At 45.4% G+C, this 23,434-nt stretch overlaps 1 protein-coding gene across 2 annotated transcripts in view; it reads right to left on the bottom strand.

Moving 5' to 3' along the window:
• Positions 1-23,434, bottom strand: part of METAP1 (methionyl aminopeptidase 1) — a 126,809-nt gene that overhangs the window by 53,649 nt on the left and 49,726 nt on the right. Inside the window, exons 3-9 of one of the 2 annotated variants that reach the window (XM_063917742.1) lie at positions 16,503-16,615; positions 8,867-8,927; positions 8,649-8,740; positions 6,490-6,573; positions 5,639-5,777; positions 5,320-5,451; positions 4,083-4,226 (exon numbers count right to left, since the gene is read on the bottom strand). In XM_063917742.1, coding sequence (XP_063773812.1) covers positions 4,083-4,226; positions 5,320-5,451; positions 5,639-5,777; positions 6,490-6,573; positions 8,649-8,740; positions 8,867-8,927; positions 16,503-16,615 — 765 coding nt within the window. The remainder of the gene's footprint in view (positions 1-4,082; positions 4,227-5,319; positions 5,452-5,638; positions 5,778-6,489; positions 6,574-8,648; positions 8,741-8,866; positions 8,928-16,502; positions 16,616-23,434) is intronic. The other variant, XM_063917752.1, reaches the window with a different exon arrangement.

The following is a 23,434-nucleotide window of genomic DNA, read 5'->3' as shown; positions in this document are numbered from 1 at the left end:
TGAAAGCAAATCCCATCTTAGCTCCCGAGGCCATTAGTCCTCTGTGAGCATCTCTTGAAGTTCCGGGTACCAAGTCCCTCTTGGCCAATCCGGAGCCACGAGTATAGTTCTTACTCCTCTACGTCTTATAATTCTCAATACCTTGGTTATGAGAAGCAGAAGAGGGAACACATACACCGACTGTTACACCCACGGTGTTACCAGGACGTCCACAGCTATCGCCTGAAGGTCTCGTGACCTGGCGCAATACCTGTCCCGTTTTTTGTTCGGGCGGGACGCCATCATTTCCACCTTTGGTCTTTCCCAACGGTTCACAATCATGCGGAAAACTTCCCGATGAAGTTCCCACTCTCCCGGGTGGAGGTCGTGCCTGCTGAGGAAGTCTGCTTCCCAGTCGTCCACTCCCGGAATGAACACTGCTGACAGTGCTATCACATGATTTTCCGTCTAGCGAAAAATCCTTGCAGTTTTGACCACTGCCCTCCTGCTTCTTGTGCCGCCCTATCTGTTTACGTGGGCGACTGCCGTGATGTTATCCCACTGGATCAATACCGGCTGACCTTGAAGCAGAGGCCTTGCTAAGCTTATAGCATTACAAATTTGCTCTTAGCTCCAGTATATTTATGTGGAGAGAATTCTCCAGACTTGATCACACTCCCTGGAAATTTTTTCCCTGTGTGACTGCTCCCCAGCCTCTCAGGCTGGCCTCCGTGGTTACCAGCATCCAATCCTGAATGCCGAATCTGCGGCCCTCTAGAAGATGAGCACTCTGTAATCACCACAGGAGAGACACCCTTGTCCTTGGATATAGGGTTATCCGCTGATGCATCTGAAGATGCGATCCGGACCATTTGTCCAGCAGATCCCACTGAAGAGTTCTTGCGTGAAATCTGCCGAATGGAAGCGCTTCGTAATAAGCCACCATTTTTTACCAGGACTCTTGTGCAATGATGCACTGACACTTTTCCTGGTTTTAGGAGGATCCCGATTAGCTCGGATAACTCCCTGGCTTTCTCCTCTGGGAGAAACACCCTTTTCCTGGACTGTGTCCAGAATCATCCCTAGGACCAGCAGACATGTCGTCGGAACAACTGCGGTTTTGGAATATTTAGAATCCACCCGTGCTGTCGTAGAACTACTTGAGATAGTGCTACTCCGACCACCAACTGTTCTCTGGACCTTGTTCCTATCAGGAGGTCGTCCATTTTCTTTGAAGACGAATCCTCATTTCGGTCATTACCTTGGTAAAGACCCGGGGTGCCTTGGACACTCCAACGGCATCGTCTGAAACTGATAGTGACAGTTCTGTACCACGAACCTGAGGTACCCTTGGTGAGAAAAGCAAATTTTGGGACATGGAGGTAAGCATCCCTGATGTCCCGGGACACCATATAGTCCCCTTGTTCCCAGTTCGCTATCACTGCTCTGAGTGACTCCATCTGGATTTGAACCCTTGTAAGTGTTCAAATTTTTCAGATTTAGAATCGGTCTCACCTAGCCTTCTGGCTTCAGTACCACCCTATAGTGTGGAACAATACCCCTTTCCTTGTTGTAGGAGGGGTAATTTTATCATCACCTGCTGGGAATACAGCTTGTGAATTGTTTTCAATACTGCCTCCCTGTCGGAGGGGGACATTGGTACAGCAGACTACAGGAACCTGCGAGGGGGGAAACGCCTCGACATTCCAATCTGTGCCCCTTTGATACTACTTGTAGGATCCAGGGGTCCTGTACGGTCCCAGCGTCATGCTGAGAACTTAGTAGAAGCGGTGGAGGGCTTCTGTTACTGGGAATGGACTGCCTGCTGCAGTCTTCTTCCCTTTCCTCTATCCCTGGGCAGATATCTTATAGGGACGAAAAGACTGAGGCTGAAAAGACGGTGTCTTTTTCTGCAGAGATGTGACTTAGGGTAAAAAACGGTGGATCTTCCAGCAGTTGCCGTGGCCACCAGGTCCCATGGACCGACCCCAAATAACTCCTCCCCTTTTATACGGCAATACATCTTTGTGCCGTTTGGAATCTGCATCCCCTGACCACTGTCGTGTCCATAAACATCTTCTTGCAGATATGGACATCGCATTTACTCTTGATGCCAGAGTGCAAATATCCCTCTGCGCATCTCGTATATATAGAAATGCATCCTTTAAATGCTCTATAGTCAATAAAATACTGTCCCTGTCAAGGGTATCAATATTTTTAGTCAGGGAATCCGACCAAGCCACCTCAGCTCTGCACATCCAGGCTGAGGCGATCGCTGGTCACAGTATAACACCAGCATGTGTGTGTATACTTTTTAGGATATTTTTCTGATAAGCATGTGAGGGCCTTATCCACCCTGAGGGGTGTTTCCCAATGCGCCTTAACTTCTGGCGGGAAAGGGTATACCGCCAATAATTTTCTATCGGGGGAAACCCACGCATCATCACACACTTCATTTAATTTATCTGATTCAGGAAAAACTACAGGTAGTTTTTTCACCTCACACATAATACCCTTCTTTGTGGTACTTGGAGTATCAGAAATATGTAACACCTCCTTCATTGCCCTTAATGTGTGGCCCTAAAGGAAAATACGTTTGTTTCTTCACCGTCGACACTGAAATCAGTGTCCGTGTCTGGGTCTATGTCGACCGACTGAGGTAAATGGGCGTTTTTACAAGCCCCTGACGGTGTCTGAGACGCCTGGACCGGTACTAATTTGTTCGCCGGCCGTCTCATGTCGTCAACCCACTTGCAGCGTGTTGACATTATCACGTAATTCCATAAGTAAGCCATCCATTCCGGTGTCGACTCCCTAGAGAGTGACATCACCATTACAGGCAATTTGCTCCGCCTCCTCACCAACATTTTCCTCATACATGTCGACACACACGTACCGACATACAGCACACACATAGGGAATGCTCTGATAGAGGACAGGACCCACTAGCCCTTTGGGGAGACAGAGGGAGAGTTTGCCAGCACACACCAAAATGCTATAATTATACAGGGACAACCCTTATATAAGTGTTCCTCCCATATAGCATTTAATATATATGTATATCGCCAAATCAGTGCCCCCCCTCTCTGTTTTAACCCTGTTTCTGTAGTGCAGTGCAGGGGAGAGCCTGGGAGCCTTCCCCTCAGCCTTTCTGTGAGGGAAAATGGCGCTGTGTGCTGAGGAGAATAGGCCCCGCCCCCTTTTCGGCGGGCTTCTTCTCCGGAGATTGTGAAGTCTGGCAGGGGTTAAATACATCCATATAGCCTCAAGGGCTATATGTGATGTATTTTTCGCCATACAGGTATTCTACATTGCTGCCAGGGCGCCCCCCCCCGCGCCCTGCACCCTCCGTGATCGCTGTGGGAAGTGTGCTGACAGACAATGGCGCACAGCTGCAGTGCTGTGCGCTACCTGAGGAAGACTGAAAAGTCTTCTGCCGCCTGGTTCCGGACCTCTTCAATCTTCAGCATCTGCAAGGGGGTCGGCGGCGCGGCTCCGGGACGAACCCCAGGGCGAGACCTGTGTTCCGACTCCCTCTGAAGCTAATGGTGTCCAGTAGCCTAAGAATCCAATCCATCCTGCACGCAGGTGAGTTGAAATTCTCTCCCCTAAGTCCCTCGATGCAGTGAGCCTGTTGCCAGCAGGACTCACTGAAAATAAAGAACCTAAAAACTTTTTCTAAGCAACTCTTTAAGAGAGCCACCTAGATTGCACCCTTCTCGGACGGGCACAAAAACCTAACTGAGGCTTGGAGGAGGGTCATAGGGGGAGGAGCCAGTACACACCATGTGATCCTAAAAGCTTGCTTTTGTGCCCTGTCTCCTGCGGAGCCGCTATTCCCCATGGTCCTGACGGAGTCCCCAGCATCCACTAGGACGTTAGAGAAAGCACTTTTCGCGTTGCACCCATTAATTTAGACTGGTTTACCCGCTTTACGCGACTAAAACCAGTTTGTTTGGGTGAGATATGCACAAATAATAATAATAATGAAAAAAAAAAACTATTTAAATATCACCCCGCGATCTCTCATCACTTTAGACGTGCACAAAAAACAATTAAATCAACCCCTGAGTTTCCACTCTGGGCTCTGCTGGAAAACTTACTGGCGTAGTGTGGCACATTGGGAGCAGTATGGAACAACTTGTGAATGCCATGACCACAGTAGCTTCGAACAACTGAGAATCCATTAGCTTGAGCATGTTTCTGAATAATATTCCCCAGTTCCCTGTACCGGACTCCAGGCTTCACTGTTGAGAAAGAACAGGTGATTTAACACTCCAAATTTACACAAAGTCAACCAATGGCCATGTTGCCCTGTGTTCAGTAGAACGTAAGATCTGACTTGTCTGTATAGCTGAAAAACATGGTAATAATTGGGAAATGCTGTCCACACCCACACACTCCCCCTTTTCAACAGTTTACCAGTTTTATCGGTTTATACATTTTAAATTTAACATCTATAGAATAATCTCCTAGGGTCTGTCCTGTCTCCCAACATGCATGTGCCCCGCCATTCACTCTCTCAATGCTAGGGGAAAGGACAGACCCTAGAGGAATTCGGATATCTAATCCAATACTTTACTGCGTTGTAATATGCTCCCTCTATATATTTTCTGGAGCAAATTGTTGGTGTGGGAAAAAACAAATATGGAGGAGGAGGGGGGAGGGGGGGCTTTAGGAAAGTCAGCTGCCTTGGTACTGGCGACTATTTCCTGTCTCCAAGTAATGTCTAAGTCAATGTGTGGTGTACCTGGAACATTACTACCTGGCACTCTCTGGTCACAAACTATCACCTAATTTTATATACAGCAGAGTTTACCGATAAAACACATTATAGAAACATACTGACAATGCTTAAAACACAAATAAAGAAGATACATAAAATACAGAAACTGCAAAAAAGGTGAAAAAAAATTGCAGTATTATACAAAGAAACTGTACATATCAACTGGCCAGTTACCATTATCCTTCCCTTAAAAGTCAAATTAACAGTCCCCAAATGGCTCTTGTGCTATTCATCCTAATAATGTGCAGAGGGTTAAAACCACAGTTTGTGTGGCTATCCCCGGGTGTTGGAGAAAGTGTACCTTTACAAGTCCTTTTCATAAAAATAATACTGCTATCCAGCACTTCTTGTGCAAGTTCTCTTAGTAACTAAAAATTGTTTATTGGACTTACTGTTACCCCCCATCTGCGGCCATAACTGAACTGCGGGTTATTACAGTGGGGGGTAGTGGACATGCCAAATGAAGTTTTGCTACAAGTGCAAGATGCAGGATATGAAAATACAGTGTTAAAGGGTCCTATCTGGTCATGTACAGTAGTTACACTACTACTCACCTTCATCTATAGCTTGCATTAGGCACTCATAGGTTGTCTGAACAAGCCTTTTCGCTCCCTCATCAACTTCTCCAATGTAAAATGTCTCATTGAGATCTCCATGGTAACCATTGTAATATACAGTAATGTCCACTGAAACATTGTACAAAAAGGAGTAAAATATTTAAAGTTTTCTGTTTACAAATAAAATGTATGGTGAAGGCTACAGATTGTGAGCTTCAGTTTACAGAATCCAAGGAAAAACAACTCTCTGCTGCAAGACCATTCTGTTCTATGGTTTTCAGTAACCGTTATTTAACAATATAACACTAGTGCCCACCATTCACAATATCTCCATCCTGCAAAGGCCTCCTGTCCGGAATCCCGTGGCAGATCACTTCATTCACAGATGTGCAGGAGGACTTTGGGAAATTGTAATAATTCAGTGGAGACGGATAGCAATTTCTTGAAATACATGCCTAGAATGAATAAACATGAAACACATCACTAGCATGGAAATAAAGGACAATATAATATCACAATTGAAAACCCTATATAACACTTTCACTGATTGCCTATAGCCCAAAATTGTTTTTCTAATACCTAATGTATCTAATACAAATCCCTCAATTGTAAGATTGTACATTTATTTGGGCTGTTTGTGGCCACTGCATGTAGTTCATTAGTTAGTGTGTGTGTGTGTGTGTGTGTGTGTGTGTGTGTGTGTGTGTGTGTGTGTGTGTGTGTGTGTGTGTGATGATCCCTTCAATGTGTGTAATGTCAGCTCTTTGCTAATAAATTGTAACACCACCCTGAATGAGAGGCAGAATGTACAAACAATTGTTTACTACATTATGAAACAATACCATAGAAGAAATTCTTATAAACACAGTTCTAATGAAATTAAAAGCCCAGTAATGTAGCCTATATTCCATTTCCTTAAATGCTGCTCTTCAGTGAACAGATGTAAACCAATTATTCTTTCTTCTGTATTTGTACGTCTGTGTTTACATACCTAAGAGATAATGATGCATTTCACTGTTCTTTGTTTAAGTAATGAAGTCTACATTCCCACATTATAAGGAACACAAATAAACTACACATAAGGACTTAGAATAACACTATACAAAGACAACATTTTACATTGCATTGAAAAAACAAATTAAGACTTCAAAATGAATGGATTCTCACCAAATGGACAGCATGGTCTATCTCCTCTGTAGTGACTCCAGCTCTCACCATCATAGCAGCCACTCCTAATACTTCCCTAGCTAACTACAAAGCAAACACAAAATGGGAAATGAAGGGATTCAGTTCAGAACCATTTACAGTATGCTCAGCTAATTAACAATAGCACACAGAAAGACACTGCATTAGCATGCACACAATTACTCTTGACTAAACAGAATGGAAACAGTCAATGGGGCAGATGTACTAAGCCTTGGAACGTGATCAAGTAGAGCGATAAATTATTCCAGAAAAAAATATTTGTCCCAGTGAGCTTACAATATTCGTAGAAGGTGAACTGAACACAGGGGTATCACTGTAGTCCTCGTGGGCATACGCTTATGTTGTGTGTGGTCACACAGTAATATACACCTTGGTATGCATTTTGACACACCAGGTGGAAGGCCAAATCTTCAACTATTCAAGGCGTGCGTATATTAGACCGTGACCACACACCCAAGAGTGGTAAAATGGCCGCTGTTGTCACAAAATAGGGTGAAACAGATATAGAAGAGGAGGAGAAATAGTTCAAAATAGGCTGTTTAATCTGAAATATTTTTAACTGGATTACAGTGTAAATGAATAAAACAGCTGACATTTTCAGAAATGTGTATGTGTGGCAGAGAGGCGGTACTGTGCTGCTGACAGCGAACGGTCTCTTGAGAGGGATGCTATGGTTTACACTTGTGGATTGAAGCTGCTGTGGCTGTGTGATGAGTTTTTGGAGACAGTTCGAAGTTGTTCAAGTGAGCGGTTCTGCTGGGTATTTTGCAGTCACTGGTAAATAATTCAAGGTCATATGATCTAGTGTGTCAAACCATGTTAAACAGTTATTTGTCATTATACCATGCTATTTTATAAATATATAAACGTGAAACAATGGAAGGATGGGCTTCTGTGCTTCATTTATTTGTGCTAACAGTATGAGTAGTGCCAAACTATCTGTGTATATATGGCTATACATACGGGATCCGGTCTTTAGGTCGACAGCACTTAGGTCAACCACTATTGTTCGACATGCATTAGGGTGACCTGTCACTAGGCTGACATGAGTTTTAAATTATTTAAAAAAAAAAAAAAAAAAAAATTTAAACTTTCATGCTTTACGATCCACGTGGAATACGAGTGGGAATAGTAACCTGTTCAAAGCATGGCGAGCGAAGCACGCCATGCGAGGGGATACGGTGCACTAATTGGGGTTCCCGGTCACTTTTTACGAAGAAAACTACACACACAAAAAATATATTTAAAAAAAAACTCATGTCAACCTTTTTCCATGTCGACCTAATGACCGTGTTGACCTATTTGAGGTGTCCACCTAGTCACTGTGGACCAATAGTGGTCGACCCAATGACTGTCAACCCTATGATTCACACCCACACATACATTTACGCACCACACAGCTTCAAAGAAAGAATAGCTGTAAACTTCCTTGTTAAGGGCCCCATACACTTATGTAACATGTCCGACCTACATGTCGCAGGCGATCACCCCGGCAGCCTCCCGGGCGGCAGGATCGCCCAAGATACATCGTAAGCTGTCCTTTTGCATACGATGTATCTTGGGCGAACCCAGCCATGCTTGCGGGGTCGGACATGATCGCTAGTGCAGCACGGTCAATCTGGAGGATCTGATCCGATGCTCACGGGAACGTGCATCGGATTGTACCAGAAACACCTCCAAAATGCCCGATTTCATAAATCAGATGAAATCGGGCATTATCGTTCTAGTGTATGGGGCCCTTAAGACTCTGACAAATTAATTTAACTTTTTTATGTAGATTTGGTCAAATACCATGGGCCAGACGCATCATTGCTTGGAAAGTGATAAAATGGATAGTAAAAAAGTACCAGCCAATCAGCTCCTAACTGCTATTTTTTCAAACACAGCCTGTGACATGGTAGTTAGGACCTGATTGGCTGGCACTTTTTCACTCTCCATTTTATCACTTTCCAAGCGATGATGCATCTAGCCCCATATCTTAAAGAACACTTCTTTTCCAGAAATATTAACCAAACACTTTATCGAAATAGAGAACTTTAACGTTTCGTTATTAGGACAGGAAAAACTTGTTAACTATCCACCACTAGAGTTATTCAATGTAAAATGATTTGATCTCCTACCTTACATACTATACGCATTTCTTCTATTTCTTCTGGAGAAATCACTTTAATTTGGGAAGTTCCTTTCAAGGATTGTTCAGATTCTGACATTCCTGAAAGAGTTAAAGGAACGGACCATTATAGATGAGAAGCAATTCTACATAGGTTAAGGTACATGTTTTTTTTTAAATAGATTGGCAACAAAATTAAACTCAGAACTAATAATCATATTACATTACCTAAAGGGTGATCAGCATAGTCTGGCCTTTGTATATAGTGTGGTACTGATCTCATCGGCATCTGCAGAAGAAATGAGAAGACTAGATCAACATTCATAGGTATTTTAGCAAATGCAGAACTTTCTTGAAGTTAAACAAACATCTAAAAATCTGTAAGAAACTGAAGAAGAAAACATAAAACAAACAAAAATACAGCTGAAAAATGGCCTTGGACTGGATATTAGGGGGTTTATTCAATTGAAGTCGGATCCATTCCGACATTCATTTGTCGGAATGGATCCGACCTGGGCTATTCAATGACATCTCAATTCGACTTTTAAAAAAGTCAAATTAATATGCGGGAGGGGAGACGGGGGAGAGCCGCGGGCAGACTGCAAGAGCAACACTACAGCAGCGGCTATATAGCCCTGCTGTATCGCTGCTCTCCCCCGTTTGCCTGCGGCTCTCCCCCGCCTCCCCCCCCCCCCCAGTCTCTCTACCTCTCCCCATCCCTCCGCTCTCAGTCCACGCATCACAGCCGCCGCTCACGGCAGCGTCCATCCGGCTCCAGCAAGCGAGGTCTCGCTTGCTGGAGCAGAGTGGACGCTGCTGTGAGTGGCGGCTGTAACATCCTCCAGCGCTGCTCACCCGTCCCCGCCTCGGCTCTCCAGTCTCCGGCGCTGCTCTCCCCATCTCACTTCGACTTTTTTTAAAGTCGAATGGAGATGGTCGAAGGTTTTCGACACAAGCACGTGGATCGGCAGCTATTCCGGTGATCCACGTGCTTTTATTTGGCGTTATACTGAATAGGTCGGGACCCCTTCCGACCTGAAAAAAAGTTGAAAACTGACGTCTTTTCAACAGACGGCAGCTTTCGACTTCAATTGAATATACCCCTAGGACTGGCAAAGGAGTGGGAACTCCAATTAGGGGGGGAAGGAAGCAGGCAATAAGTCAGTGTTATACGGTCACTTGATAAAAGGAAAAAAAAGGAGGATATTACTGCTTGAATAAGGTGATGGCCTGTAGCTGCAGCTGTGTGCAGATGAAATCTAGCGTTAGCAAATAAAGGATAGACCAGCAGTCCTGGAGTAAAGTCCCGTGTGGTATGTGGTACGCCCTGTGTGTGTGTGGGGCTGGCTCCCACAATGAGAACACAGGCTACTGGAGTATTGAATAGGAGTATCACCCTTGTTATAGAAAATAGTTCCCAGACAGATGCAAATCTGATGATTTCCAGAGCGCTGTCTGTACACAGATGATGGCGTCCCTGGAGAGGAAGCAGGTGGTATGCTGGTAGCTGTACTGTAAACCAGATGGGTGTACTCCAAGTCCACACACCGGATAGCAGAATACCAACATGTCCCAAAAATAAAGTTTAAGGAGAAGGAGCGGGATTGGACAAACATGTTTTATTTAAACTGGTTCAACATCTTCAGAGGCAAAGTGTATGTCATATTGGCGTTCCCAACTTTATGCAGCCAATTACATTTTTCAGCTACACTAATACATGTGTTATAATGGTTTATCTTATTGCAGTTAGTTCTTAGGCTTATTGTTTATGGCTTCATGTGATTCATGTGTAATTTACCATAAATATACAAGTTTCATAAGGTTACAAAATAACCCTTTGAATCTGCACCGTGTTTACAGTGCCATGTATAACAGGAATAAAAGCAGCAGTCTGAGAACTTATACTACCCAAATAGCAGGCAAATGAAAGCCTTGCTGGTAATGCTAATCACTGGCAGAAAACACATCACTAACCACACAGACAACAGCTTCCTAGACTATAGACCAGTAAAGACAATTTAATTAAACACTTTGTTTACACAGTGGAAAAAGATAAACGTTATTTCAAAAGGCAATCAGTTATTCGCGTTTAAGTAGAACATGGTGGTTTTAATAAGAATTTACTTACCGATAATTCTATTTCTCGTAGTCCGTAGTGGATGCTGGGAACTCTGTAAGGACCATGGGGGGATAGCGGCTCCGCAGGAGACTGGGCACAAAAGTAAAAGCTTTAGGACTACCTGGTGTGCACTGGCTCCTCCCCCTATGACCCTCCTCCAAGCCTCAGTTAGGATACTGTGCCCGGACGAGCGTACACAATAAGGAAGGATATTGAATCCCGGGTAAGACTCATACCAGCCACACCAATCACACCGTACAACCTGTGATCTGAACCCAGTTAACAACATGATAACAGAGGAGCCTCTGAAAAGATGGCTCACAACAATAATAACCAGATTTTTGTAACAATAACTATGTACAAGTATTGCAGACAATCCGCACTTGGGATGGGCGCCCAGCATCCACTACGGACTACGAGAAATAGAATTATCGGTAAGTAAATTCTTATTTTCTCTGACGTCCTAGTGGATGCTGGGAACTCCGTAAGGACCATGGGGATTATACCAAAGCTCCCAAACGGGCGGGAGAGTGCGGATGACTCTGCAGCACCGAATGAGAGAACTCCAGGTCCTCCTCAGCCAGGGTATCAAATTTGTAGAATTTAGCAAACGTGTTTGCCCCTGACCAAGTAGCTGCTCGGCAAAGTTGTAAAGCCGAGACCCCTCAGGCAGCCGCCCAAGATGAGCCCACTTTCCTTGTGGAATGGGCTTTTACAGATTTTGGCTGTGGCAGGCCTGCCACAGAATGTGCAAGCTGAATTGTACTACAAATCCAACGAGCAATAGTCTGCTTAGAAGCAGGAGCACCCAGCTTGTTGGGTGCATACAGGATAAACAGCGAGTCAGATTTTCTGACTCCAGCCGTCCTGGAAACATATATTTTCAGGGCCCTGACTACGTCCAGCAACTTGGAGTCCTCCAAGTCCCTAGTAGCCGCAGGCACCACAATAGGCTGGTTCAAGTGAAATGCTGAAACCACCTTAGGGAGAAATTGAGGACGAGTCCTCAATTCTGCCCTGTCCGTATGAAAAATTAGGTAAGGGCTTTTATAGGATAAAGCCGCCAATTCTGAGACACGCCTGGCTGAAGCCAGGGCTAACAGCATTACCACCTTCCATGTGAGATATTTTAAGTCCACAGTGGAAAGTGGTTCAAACCAATGTGATTTTAGGAATCCCAAAACTACATTGAGATCCCAAGGTGCCACTGGAGGCACAAAAGGAGGTTGTATATGCAGTACCCCCTTGACAAACGTCTGTACTTCAGGAACTGAAGCCAGTTCTTTTTGGAAGAAAATCGACAGGGCCGAAATTTGAACCTTAATGGACCCTAATTTTAGGCCCATAGACAGTCCTGTTTGCAGGAAATGCAGGAAACGACCCAGTTGAAATTCCTCTGTAGGGGCCTTCCTGGCCTCGCACCACGCAACATATTTACGCCAAATACGGTGATAATGTTGTACGGTTACATCCTTCCTGGCTTTGATCAGGGTAGGGATGACTTCATCCGGAATGCCTTTTTCCTTCAGGATCCGGCGTTCAACCGCCATGCCGTCAAACGCAGCCGCGGTAAGTCTTGGAACAGACAGGGTCCCTGCTGGAGGTAGAGGCCACGGGTCCTCTGTGAGCATCTCTTGAAGTACCGGGTACCAAGTCCTTCTTGGCCAATCCGGAGCCACGAGTATAGTCCTTACTCCTCTCCTTCTTATGATCCTCAGTACCTTGGGTATGAGAGGCAGAGGAGGGAACACATACACTGACTGGTACACCCATGGTGTTACCAGAGCGTCCACAGCTATTGCCTGAGGGTCCCTCGACCTGGCGCAATACCCGTCTAGTTTTTTGTTGAGGCGGGACGCCATCATGTCCACCTTTGGTTTTTCCCAACGGTTCACAATCATGTGGAAGACTTCTGGGTGAAGTCCCCACTCCCCCGGGTGGAGGTCGTGTCTGCTGAGGAAGTCTGCTTCCCAGTTGTCCACTCCCGGAATGAACACTGCTGACAGTGCTATCACATGATTTTCTGCCCAGCGAAGAATCCTTGCAACTTCTGTCATTGCCCTCCTGCTTCTTGTGCCGCCCTGTCTGTTTACGTGGGCGACTGCCGTGATGTTGTCCGACTGGATCAGCACCGGCTGACCTTGAAGCAGAGGTCTTGCTAGGCTCAGAGCATTGTAGATGGCTCTTAGCTCCAGGATATTTATGTGAAGTGATGTCTCCAGGCTTGACCACAAGCCCTGGAAATTTCTTCCCTGTGTGACTGCTCCCCAGCCTCTCAGGCTGGCATCCGTGGTCACCAGGACCCAGTCCTGAATGCCGAATCTGCGGCCCTCTAGAAGATGAGCACTCTGCAACCACCACAGGAGAGACACTCTTGTCCTTGGAGACAAGATTATCCGCTGATGCATCTGAAGATGCGACCCGGACCATTTGTCTAGCAGATCCCACTGGAAGGTTCTTGCGTGGAATCTGCCGAATGGGATTGCTTCGTAAGAAGCCACCATTTTTCCCAGAACCCTTGTGCATTGATGCACTGAGACTTGGCCTGGTTTTAGGAGCTTTCTGACTAGTTCGGATAACTCCCTGGCTTTCTCCTCCGGGAGAAACACCTTTTTCTGGACTGTGTCCAGGATCATCCCTAGGAATAGAAGTCGTGTCGTCGGGATCAGCTGCGATTTTGGAATATTGAGAATCCAACCGTGCTGGCGCAGCACTATCTGAGATAGTGCTACCCCGACTTCCAACTGTTCCCTGGATCTTGCCCTTATCAGGAGATCGTCCAAGTAAGGGATAACTAAAACTCCCTTCCTTCGAAGGAGTATCATCATTTCGGCCATTACCTTGGTAAAGACCCGTGGTGCCGTGGACAATCCAAACGGCAGCGTCTGAAACTGATAGTGACAGTTCTGTACCACAAACCTGAGGTACCCTTGGTGAGAAGGGTAAATTGGGACGTGTAGGTAAGCATCTTTGATGTCCAGAGACACCATATAGTCCCCTTCTTCCAGGTTTGCAATCACTGCTCTGAGTGACTCCATCTTGAATTTGAACCTTTGTATGTAAGTGTTCAAGGATTTCAGGTTTAAAATTGGTCTCACCGAGCCGTCCGGCTTCGGTACCACAAATAGTGTGGAATAGTACCCCTTTCCCTGTTGTAGGAGGGGTACCTTGATTATCACCTGCTGGGAATACAGCTTGTGAATGGCTTCCAATACTGCCTCCCTGTCTGAGGGAGACGTCGGTAAAGCAGACTTTAGAAAACGGCGAGGGGGAGACGTCTCGAATTCCAATTTGTACCCCTGAGATACCACCTGAAGGATCCAGGGGTCCACTTGCGAGTGGGCCCACTGCGCACTGAACTTCTTGAGACGGGCCCCCACCGTGCCTGAGTCCGCTTGTAAAGCCCCAGCGTCATGCTGAGGACTTTGCGGAGGCGGGAGAGGGCTTTTGTTCCTGGGAACTGGCTGTTTGTTGCAGCCTTTTTCCTCTCCCTCTGCCACGGGGCAGAAATGAGGCGCCTTTTGCCCGCTTGCCCTTATGGGGCCGAAAGGACTGCGCCTGATAGTATGGCGTCTTCTTAGGTTGAGAAGCTACCTGGGGTAAAAATGTGGATTTTCCAGCAGTTGCCGTGGCTACCAGGTCTGATAGACCTACCCCAAATAACTCCTCCCCCTTATAAGGCAATACTTCCATGTGCCTTTTAGAATCCGCATCACCTGACCACTGCCGCGTCCATAAACCTCTTCTTGCAGAAATGGACAGCGCGCTAACTCTTGATGCCAGTCGGCAAATATCCCTCTGTGCATCACGCATATATAGAAATGCATCCTTCAAATGCTCTATAGTCAATAATATACTGTCCCTATCAAGGGTATCAATATTTTCAGTCAGGGAATCCGACCACGCCAGGCCCGCACTGCACATCCAGGCTGAGGCTATTGCTGGTCGCAGTATAACACCCGTGTGAGAGTATATACATTTTAGGATATTCTCCAGCTTTCTATCGGCAGGTTCCTTTAGGGCGGCCGTATCAGGAGAGGGTAGTGCTACCTGTTTAGACAAGCGTGTGAGTGCTTTATCCACCCTAGGGGGTGTTTCCCAACGTGCCCTATCCTCTGGCGGGAAAGGGTACGATGCCAATAACCTTTTAGGAATTATCAGTTTTTTATCGGGGGAAACCCACGCCTCATCACACACTTCATTTAATTCCTCGGATACAGGAAAAACTACAGGCAGTTTTTTCTCACCAAACATAATACCCTTCTTAGTGGTACTTGTATTATCAGATATATGCAATACATTTTTCATTGCTTCAATCATGTAACGTGTGGCCCTAGTGGAAGTCACGTTTGTCTCCTCATCATCGACACTGGAGTCAGTATCCGTGTCTGTGTCTGCCATTTGAGGTAACGGGCGTTTTAAAGCCCCTGATGGCGTTTGAGACCCCTGGACAGGCACAAGCTGATTAGCCGGCTGTCTCATGTCGTCAACTGTCTGTCGTAAGGAGCTGACACTGTCACGCAGTTCCTTCCACAAGCTCATCCACTCAGGTGTCGACTCCCTAGGGGGTGACAACTGTATAATAGGCAATTGCTCCGCTTCCATCTCATTTTCCTCCTCAAACATGTCGACACAATCGTACCGACACACCGCACACACACAGGGAATGCTCTGATAGAGGACAGGACCCCACTAGCCCTTTGGGGAGACAGAGGGAGAGTATGCCAGCACACACCAGAGCGCTATATATATACAGGAATACCACTATCAAGTGTGCTTTTCCTTTATAGCTGCTGTTAATATAAAACTGCGCCAAATTAGTGCCCCCCCTCTTTTTTACCCTTTTCTGTAGTGCAGGACTGCAGGGGAGAGTCAGGGAGACGTCCTTCCAGCGGACCTGTGATGGAAAATGGCGCCCGTGTGCTGAGGAGATAGGCTCCGCCCCCTTCTCGGCGGCCTTTTCTCTCGCTTTTTTGGTAATTCTGGCAGGGGTTAAAATACACCCATATAGCCCTGGGGGTTATATGTGGTGTATTTATGCCAGCCAAGGTGTTTTACATTGCTGCTCAGGGCGCCCCCCCTAGCGCCCTGCACCCTCAGTGACCGGAGTGTGAAGTGTGCCTGAGTAACAATGGCGCACAGCTGCAGTGCTGTGCGCTACCTTGTTGAAGACTGATGTCTTCTGCCGCCGATTTTTCCGGACCTTTTCTTGCTTCTGGCTCTGTAAGGGGGCCGGCGGAGCGGCTCCGAGACCGAGCTCCGAGGCTGGGCCTGTGTTCGGTCCCTCTGGAGCTAATGGTGTCCAGTAGCCTAAGAAGCCCAATCCACTCTGCACGCAGGTGAGTTCGCTTCTTCTCCCCTTAGTCCCTCGATGCAGTGAGCCTGTTGCCAGCAGGTCTCACTGAAAATAAAAAACCTAAAACTAAACTTTTCACTAAGAAGCTCAGGAGAGCCCCTAGTGTGCACCCTTCTCGGCCGGGCACAAAAATCTAACTGAGGCTTGGAGGAGGGTCATAGGGGGAGGAGCCAGTGCACACCAGGTAGTCCTAAAGCTTTTACTTTTGTGCCCAGTCTCCTGCGGAGCCGCTATCCCCCCATGGTCCTTACGGAGTTCCCAGCATCCACTAGGACGTCAGAGAAAAAAATGATACTCCCATTTATAGAACATAGCCTACTAAAGAGCAAAGGATATAGGTCAACTGTCGGTATATGATCTAATCAGTCACTTGGTACATACAAACCCACCAATGGATAGTGTGGCCTGAGTTTCCCAGTATACCGATAGCCCGGCCAAGGATCTGTGTTAATTTCTCCATCCATAGTCCATGGGGAAACCTCATGTTTACCTTTATCATCTTCTAGATTAAAAAGAAGCGCAGAATTTTATAGTATACATTACAGTTCAACAAGGTTCCAAGCACTGTTCAAACACATTTACCCGATGAAAGTTATTGTATGGAGGAGCGAGGGACTGCAAAAGTTTATTGGATCTTAATTGTTCATTCTACTCGACCCATTAGTACCTGCAATGGAACCAGCCCTAGCATCGATATTTTCACTGTGCGTCGTGTTAAAAGCAAAGTGCTAAAGCAACCTCACAGAAAACCTTGTATCTTTAAAATAAAGAGCATGTTAAGTGTGCTGGTCGTACAGCATCACCGATCAGTGATTTCCCTTCTAAAACTCCATGGTAGCCATAATAAATGGGTTCTCTGCCAGTCCTAGTCAGTCGAGTGGAGACAGCATACCTAAAGTATGTGTACTGTGCAGTTCGACCTTCTCCTAATGTCTTTCCTCTGCCTTTCGTCTGAGGGAGACAAATGAATGTATGTAAATAGGTAGTTTGTTTTTTAGCAGCAGTTTATCTTTTCCCAGTGGATCACTGTATGCCACCAACGCACCATTGGGTATAAGCAGACATAGACTGCTCCCTGGGGACCCCGAATAATACTATCAGTACCAAACTTGTGGTCTGGAGACTAGGTCCTCCTCGTTTAATGGGAGGTGCGGGCACACATGCATTGCGTCGGCCCGTTGTCACTTCACTCTATGCAGACCAATGGTGATTCTGGTCACAGGGTGGAAAAGCTGACGTTGCTCTACTGTGAGGCCTTCATTCTGGAACATTGAGGATGACTTATAGCACAACCTATCATGCAGCCTGAAAATCACTGCACTAGATAAGGCTCTGCTTAAAGGTACTGTATATAAAGATCAAAAATAGAAGCGCTATCCATAAGGGTATTAATTGATTCTTTTTTTTTTATTAAAACATCATAAACAAATTCCACTGATATTCATCAAAGAGAAAAAAAAACACTTTACATAAAATTAATAAAATACACACATAAAATACAATCTCAATGTAGAGCCACTTAATAATCTGCAAATCCAAAACAGATTATTAATATAGCAATTCAACTAATGTCCATAGCAAAGAGTCTGGATCCAGTATTATAATAGCTGCAGCTTGGTTAGTAATGATAATTAGTCAGTCTTTGTAAACCAAGATCCCAGACAACAATATTGTTTAGTAACCGACTGATTAGGAATAGTCCGTTGTATTTACAATGTTAATAAGCGGTCCACTTATTAAGCGGCTCTACATTGTGATTGTATTTTGAATGTGTATTTTATTAAATTTTATGTAAATTGTGTTTTTTCTCTGATGAATATCAGTGGAATTTATGATGTTTTAATTAAAAAATACAAAAATCAATAAATACCCTCATGGATAGCGCTTCCATTTTTGACCTTATATACAGTATATTTTTGTGAGGTACAGCACCTCATATGTTGGAGCAGCAGTCTGTGACAGGTATTTATATATTATATTTTTAAATGTTTTGAAGTATTGTCTCATAAATCAGCACACTAGCGCCCACACTCAATTTGTTGCTATCTCTGCTTAAAGGTGGTAAGTAGTCTGCAAGCTAGTGACTCTTCTCAATACTCTTTCAAGGGCTGTAGGAGGAAAGCAATGTAGCAAGTTAAACAATCATGTTGTAGGAATGATGCATGATCAGTGTGGACCTGAATGATGAACAACCTGGTGCTTCAAACTGTGGATCGTTGTGTTAGTTTATTGATCCTGAGTGATCCGCTAGCGGCAAGTTAAAAAAAAAAAAGAAAAGATATGAGAAAAAAAAAAAAGAAAAGATATGAGAAAAAAAAAAATCGAGGGAGACCACAGATCATTTAAACCTGATGCTGTGGATGCTCTCAAACATTAACAACATGACCAACCATAGACAATACTCCAGTCCTCATCTCTATATCTTCAGGATTCCCTCTGAGGATCATCAGTATACAAATTAAAGATCTCTTTAATAACAAATGGGATGCAGAAGATTAGGAAAGAAGCAGTAGAGATCCAATTCAGATTAGGTGTCCATGGTTTGCAGTGGTATATTTTTGGAGCAGCCTAAGCCTCTGCCATATCTTCTGCATCAGGGAAAGATTCTTCATCCAAACAGGTGTTCTTTGAATGCATGGAGATTAAGTTGCTAAAATCCAAGGGAGAAACTAACCAAGGTCTTCAAAATAGAAATAAAAATATTTGGAAAAGATTAATTCTATTGTTCAAACCTAAACAGCTGCTATTCCAGATACTGATTTTCCTATAAGTAGAGAGGGCCTTGCAAGTTCAGATGTCTACACTTGAGGCCCACAGTAGAACGAGTCTATAGATGTTGCGCATGATTTCGACACATCGGATTGATATATCGTTAGTAAAGTGCAAATAGTGTACCTTTCACTATCGATAACATTCCGATGCGCAGTCCAAGCCTTTAGATCTTCCCTAATGCAGGGAAGTTCTGAAGCTATCGTTACTGAAAGCATGCTCCTGGATGTGGCCACTCCCCAGATCTTAAGATCTATCTTATAGGCCCTACACACTGGCCGACATCACTGCACAATATGAACAATCTCGTTCATTAATGAACAAGATAACATTCATATCGTGCAGTGTGGAGGCACCAGCGATGAAAGATGCGCGGCCCCGCGCTCGTTCATCGCTGGTGCCCCGTCAGCTGTGCATGCAGGCCAATATGGATGATCTCGTCCATATTTGCCTGCAGTTCTATGGAGCCGTGTGATGGGGGAGTGAAGTAACTTCACTCCCCCCGTCACTGGGTCACCCGTATCCACCGTCGGGCAGCTCGGCCAATGTGTAGGGCCCATTATGTGTATGCACAAAATTGTTTGTCCAGGACTGCCGGGGAGTTCAAGAGAAATCGTTAAAGACTCGCATCTTTTCCAAGTCGTTCTAGTGTGTGGGCACCTTTATAGTGTTTTTTTGGACATCACACTAGCATCCAACAAACTTATTACAAACTTATAAAGCAGTGATGAGAATGAGATCACTTATCAAAATATTGTGACATCTTGGTATCTTATTTTGGTTCTGTTCTGGATGTTCTAGCATTTGTCCATTTATGTTATTGCAAGTCTACTAAATATAGGATTTTGGTTACCTACTGGTAAATCCTTTTCTCGTAGTCTGTAGAGGATGTTGGGGTCCATATTAGTCCCATGGGGTATAGACGGGTCTACCAGGAGCCATTGCTACTTTAAGAGTTTAATAGTGTGGTCTAGCTCCTCCCTCTATGCCCCTACCAGACTCAGTCTAGAAACTGTGCCCGATGAGACAACATACTTAGAGAGAAGGAATTACACAGATAGTGGCGAGATTCATAACAGCTCACACAACAGGCAAATCCGGGCTAACATGCCGGAACAACTCAGCAACAGCTGAAACAGTAAATAACGCAGAACTTACCTAGGAACCAGGCAGTACTGAAGTATAAAACCAATGCAGGAAAACACAGCGCTGGGCGGGCGCCCAGCATCCTCTACGGACTACGAGAAAAGGATTTACCGGTAGGTAACCAAAATCCTATTTTCTCTTACGTCCTAGAGGATTCTGGGGTCCATATTAGTACCATGGGGATGTAGCAAAGCTCCCAGTACGGGAGGGAGAGTGTGGAGGCTCCTGCAACACTGCTTGACCAAACTTGAGGTCATCAGACGCTGAGCCGTCCGGGAGCGCAGTTAATACCGCGCTCCCACCCTTAAGCCGTCCTCTTAACACTGACCCCCCACTTGTAAGGGGGGACAGTGACTAACTCGCCACACTTCAGCTCAGTGAGGGGGTGGCGGCTGGCTGCCGGGGTGAGTGCTCCCGTGTGGCGGGGCGCGATCTGTCCCCTCTAGAGCTCAGTGTCCAGTCACCGGAGGAAGTGGATCAAGACCCCGCAGGGCGGACACTGCTCCCCCCCCCCCCCCTCAGTCCCTCGATGCAGGGAGGCTGTTGCCAGCAGCCTCCCTGTAAAAAAAACAAACTCTAAAATAAACTTTTCTAAGAAGCTTTGTAGAGCTCCCCTAGCTGTGACCGACTCCTCCGGGCACATTTTCTAAACTGAGTCTAGTAGGAGGGGCATAGAGGGAGGAGCCAGCCCACACTATTAAACTCTTAAAGTGCCAATGGCTCCTGGTGGACCCGTCTATACCCTATGGTACTAATATGGACCCCAGCATCCCCTAGGACGTAAGAGAAATATTTAATTACTTCTTATGTAGGGCTTCTCAGAAATTAGTCATTTGCATCCAACCCTGTCCGAGTGGAGTTTACAATCTATATTTCCTACCACATAGGCACATATACACACCAGTGTTATTTGATGTCAGTAGCTAATTAACACACAAGTATGTTTTTTGGATTGAGAGAAAAAAAAAAAAAAAGGAGTACTTCGAAAAAATGCTTGGTGTGAACATATAGGTTTTGCACTGGTAAGGCCCTGGTTGGAACTTATCACATTACCCAAGTGGTGTAAGGCGGCATCTGCCAAAACTCCACCATTACAGTCCAGGTTGTAAGGATATCCGTGCTTGAGAACAGGTGAGTTAATTAGTGCCTCAGTCAAATTGTTTTAACCATCTGGGCTCAAAGGGAAGCAGATAGCTTCCCAACCAACGGGATCCCGAGGGAGGACACAATCCCAGCGTCGATGCGCGATGCCATCCTACCGTGAGGGAGAGGGGGCCAAAAGGTGGGTCAGGCTTAGGGTGCAGGCACAGGAAGGTTAGGGACCAGAAAGGGATGGTTAGGTTTAGGCAGCAGGAAAGGGAGGGTTAGGGACCATGCGGGGAGGGTTAGGGTAGGAAAAAGGTGAGGGTTAGGGGGCTAAATGGTGAGCTGTCGGGATTCTGATGGACGGATGCCACTGTATTCATACTGAGCCCGGGCTCAAGCATGGATATCCTTAAAACCTGGACTGTAATTCGTAGTTTGGGAACCTCTGCCTTAAAGTGTATATTCCAGTAGCAATTATGTCTGTTTATCAATTGGATGAATGAAAAGCTCTAAGGATCATTTAAAAAAAAAAAAAACATTTATACATAAATCACTTTGCAAACAAATCCTACTTAAAGTAAGATCTTTTCATCTCAATCAGGAAATTATATTTTCGGCAGCCATCTGACCAGGAAGAACAATTGCATAACCTGGATCTGGTCAAGGAAATTTCTGTTTAATTTTCAAAAAACAAAAGAATTTAGAAAGACTAATCAACGTTTCTTCCTTCTTGTGTGACCTCCTCAATGGCATGCTCCATCCAAACAAACTCAAGCAAGATGGATCAGGGATGTAAGGGCATAGGCATACAAGGGGAACAGAGGTTACATGCCAGAAAACAAACATATTGCAAGTGCAATGGAAAACTCTTCGGCATGCAGGACTTTGGATTCAGAAGACAATAGATAGCAGGATGGTCATTTAATTATTACTTTACCAGACACATTATTTTGTTGATGAGACATCCTCTACAGATGCTCAGTTTGGGAAGAAAATTCTTTAAGCAGTTATACAATTAAAAGGAAAAAAAAGGAGTTTTATGGTAGACTTACCATGGTTAAATCTTTCTGCGAGGTACACTGGATTCCACAAGGAATAACATTGGGGTGTAGAGTTGGATCTTGATCCGAGGCACCAACAGGCTAAAGCTTTGACTGTTCCCAGGATGCATTGCACCGTCTCCTCTATAACCCCGCCTCCAGGCACTGGAGCTCAGTTTCGTTATCCAGTCCAATGCAGTAGCAGGCAAAACAGACGGTAGATGTTAGTCACATAGAACCACATTCTCACGACAGGAGAAGAGACTAGCAGCTAATGCCATGCAAACCCAAAGAAGCTAAGTGCGTCAGGGTGGGCGCCCCTTGGAATCCAGTGTAACTCGCAGAAAGAGATTTAACCATGGTAAGTCTACCCATAAATCTCCTTTTCTGCAGCGGGGTACACTGGTATTCCACATGGAATAACGTCAGGGATGTCCTAAAGCAGTTCCTCATGGGAGGGGATGCACTGCAGCGGGTACAAGTACCCGGCGTCCAAAGGAAGCATCCTGGGAGGCGGAAGTATCAAAGGCATAGAACCTGATGAACGTGTTCACTGAGGACCACGTAGCCACCTTGCACAATTGTTCAGCCAAGAAGGTCCAACAGACCGAGTAGAATGGGCCTTGATAGCAGCAGGAGTAGGTAAACCAGTCTGCGCATAAGCTTGTGCAACCACCATTCTAATCCATCTGGCCAAGGTTTGCTTATTCGCAGGCCAGCCACGTTTGTGGAAAACAAAAAGTACAAAAAGGGTATCTGACCTCCTGATGGAGGCAGTCCTCTCTACATAAATATGGAGAGCCTGTACCACATCCAAAGATCGCTCCTTGGAGAATAAACCAGAATAGATAAAGGCCGGAACAACAATCTCTTGGTTAAGATGAAAAGATGATACCTCCTTAAGTAGATAACCAGGGCGACTTCGAAGAACTGCCCGATCACGGTAAAAAAAAATCAGAAAGGGCGGACGACAGGACAAGGCGCCTAAGTCCGACACCCGCCTAGCAGAGGCAATAGCTAGTAAAAACACGACCTTAAGTGTAAGATATTTAAGATCCACAGACTCAAGAGGTTCAAATGGAAACTCCTGTAGGGCATTTAAAACAACAGACAGATCCCATGGAGCCAAATGAGGGAAATTGGGAGGCTGAATCCGTAAAATGCCCTGAGTGAAAGTATGAACGTCAGGAATAGACGTAATTTTCCTCTGAGACCACACCAAGGCAGAAATATGAACCTTGAGAGAGGCCAGACGAAGGCCTAAATCTAGGCCTTGTTGC

Source organism: Pseudophryne corroboree, chromosome 1 (assembly GCF_028390025.1).
Source record: "Pseudophryne corroboree isolate aPseCor3 chromosome 1, aPseCor3.hap2, whole genome shotgun sequence".
Lineage (NCBI taxonomy): Eukaryota > Metazoa > Chordata > Amphibia > Anura > Myobatrachidae > Pseudophryne > Pseudophryne corroboree.
The sequence above is the reverse complement of the archived record's forward strand: the minus strand, read 5'-3'. Positions and strand labels throughout refer to the sequence as shown.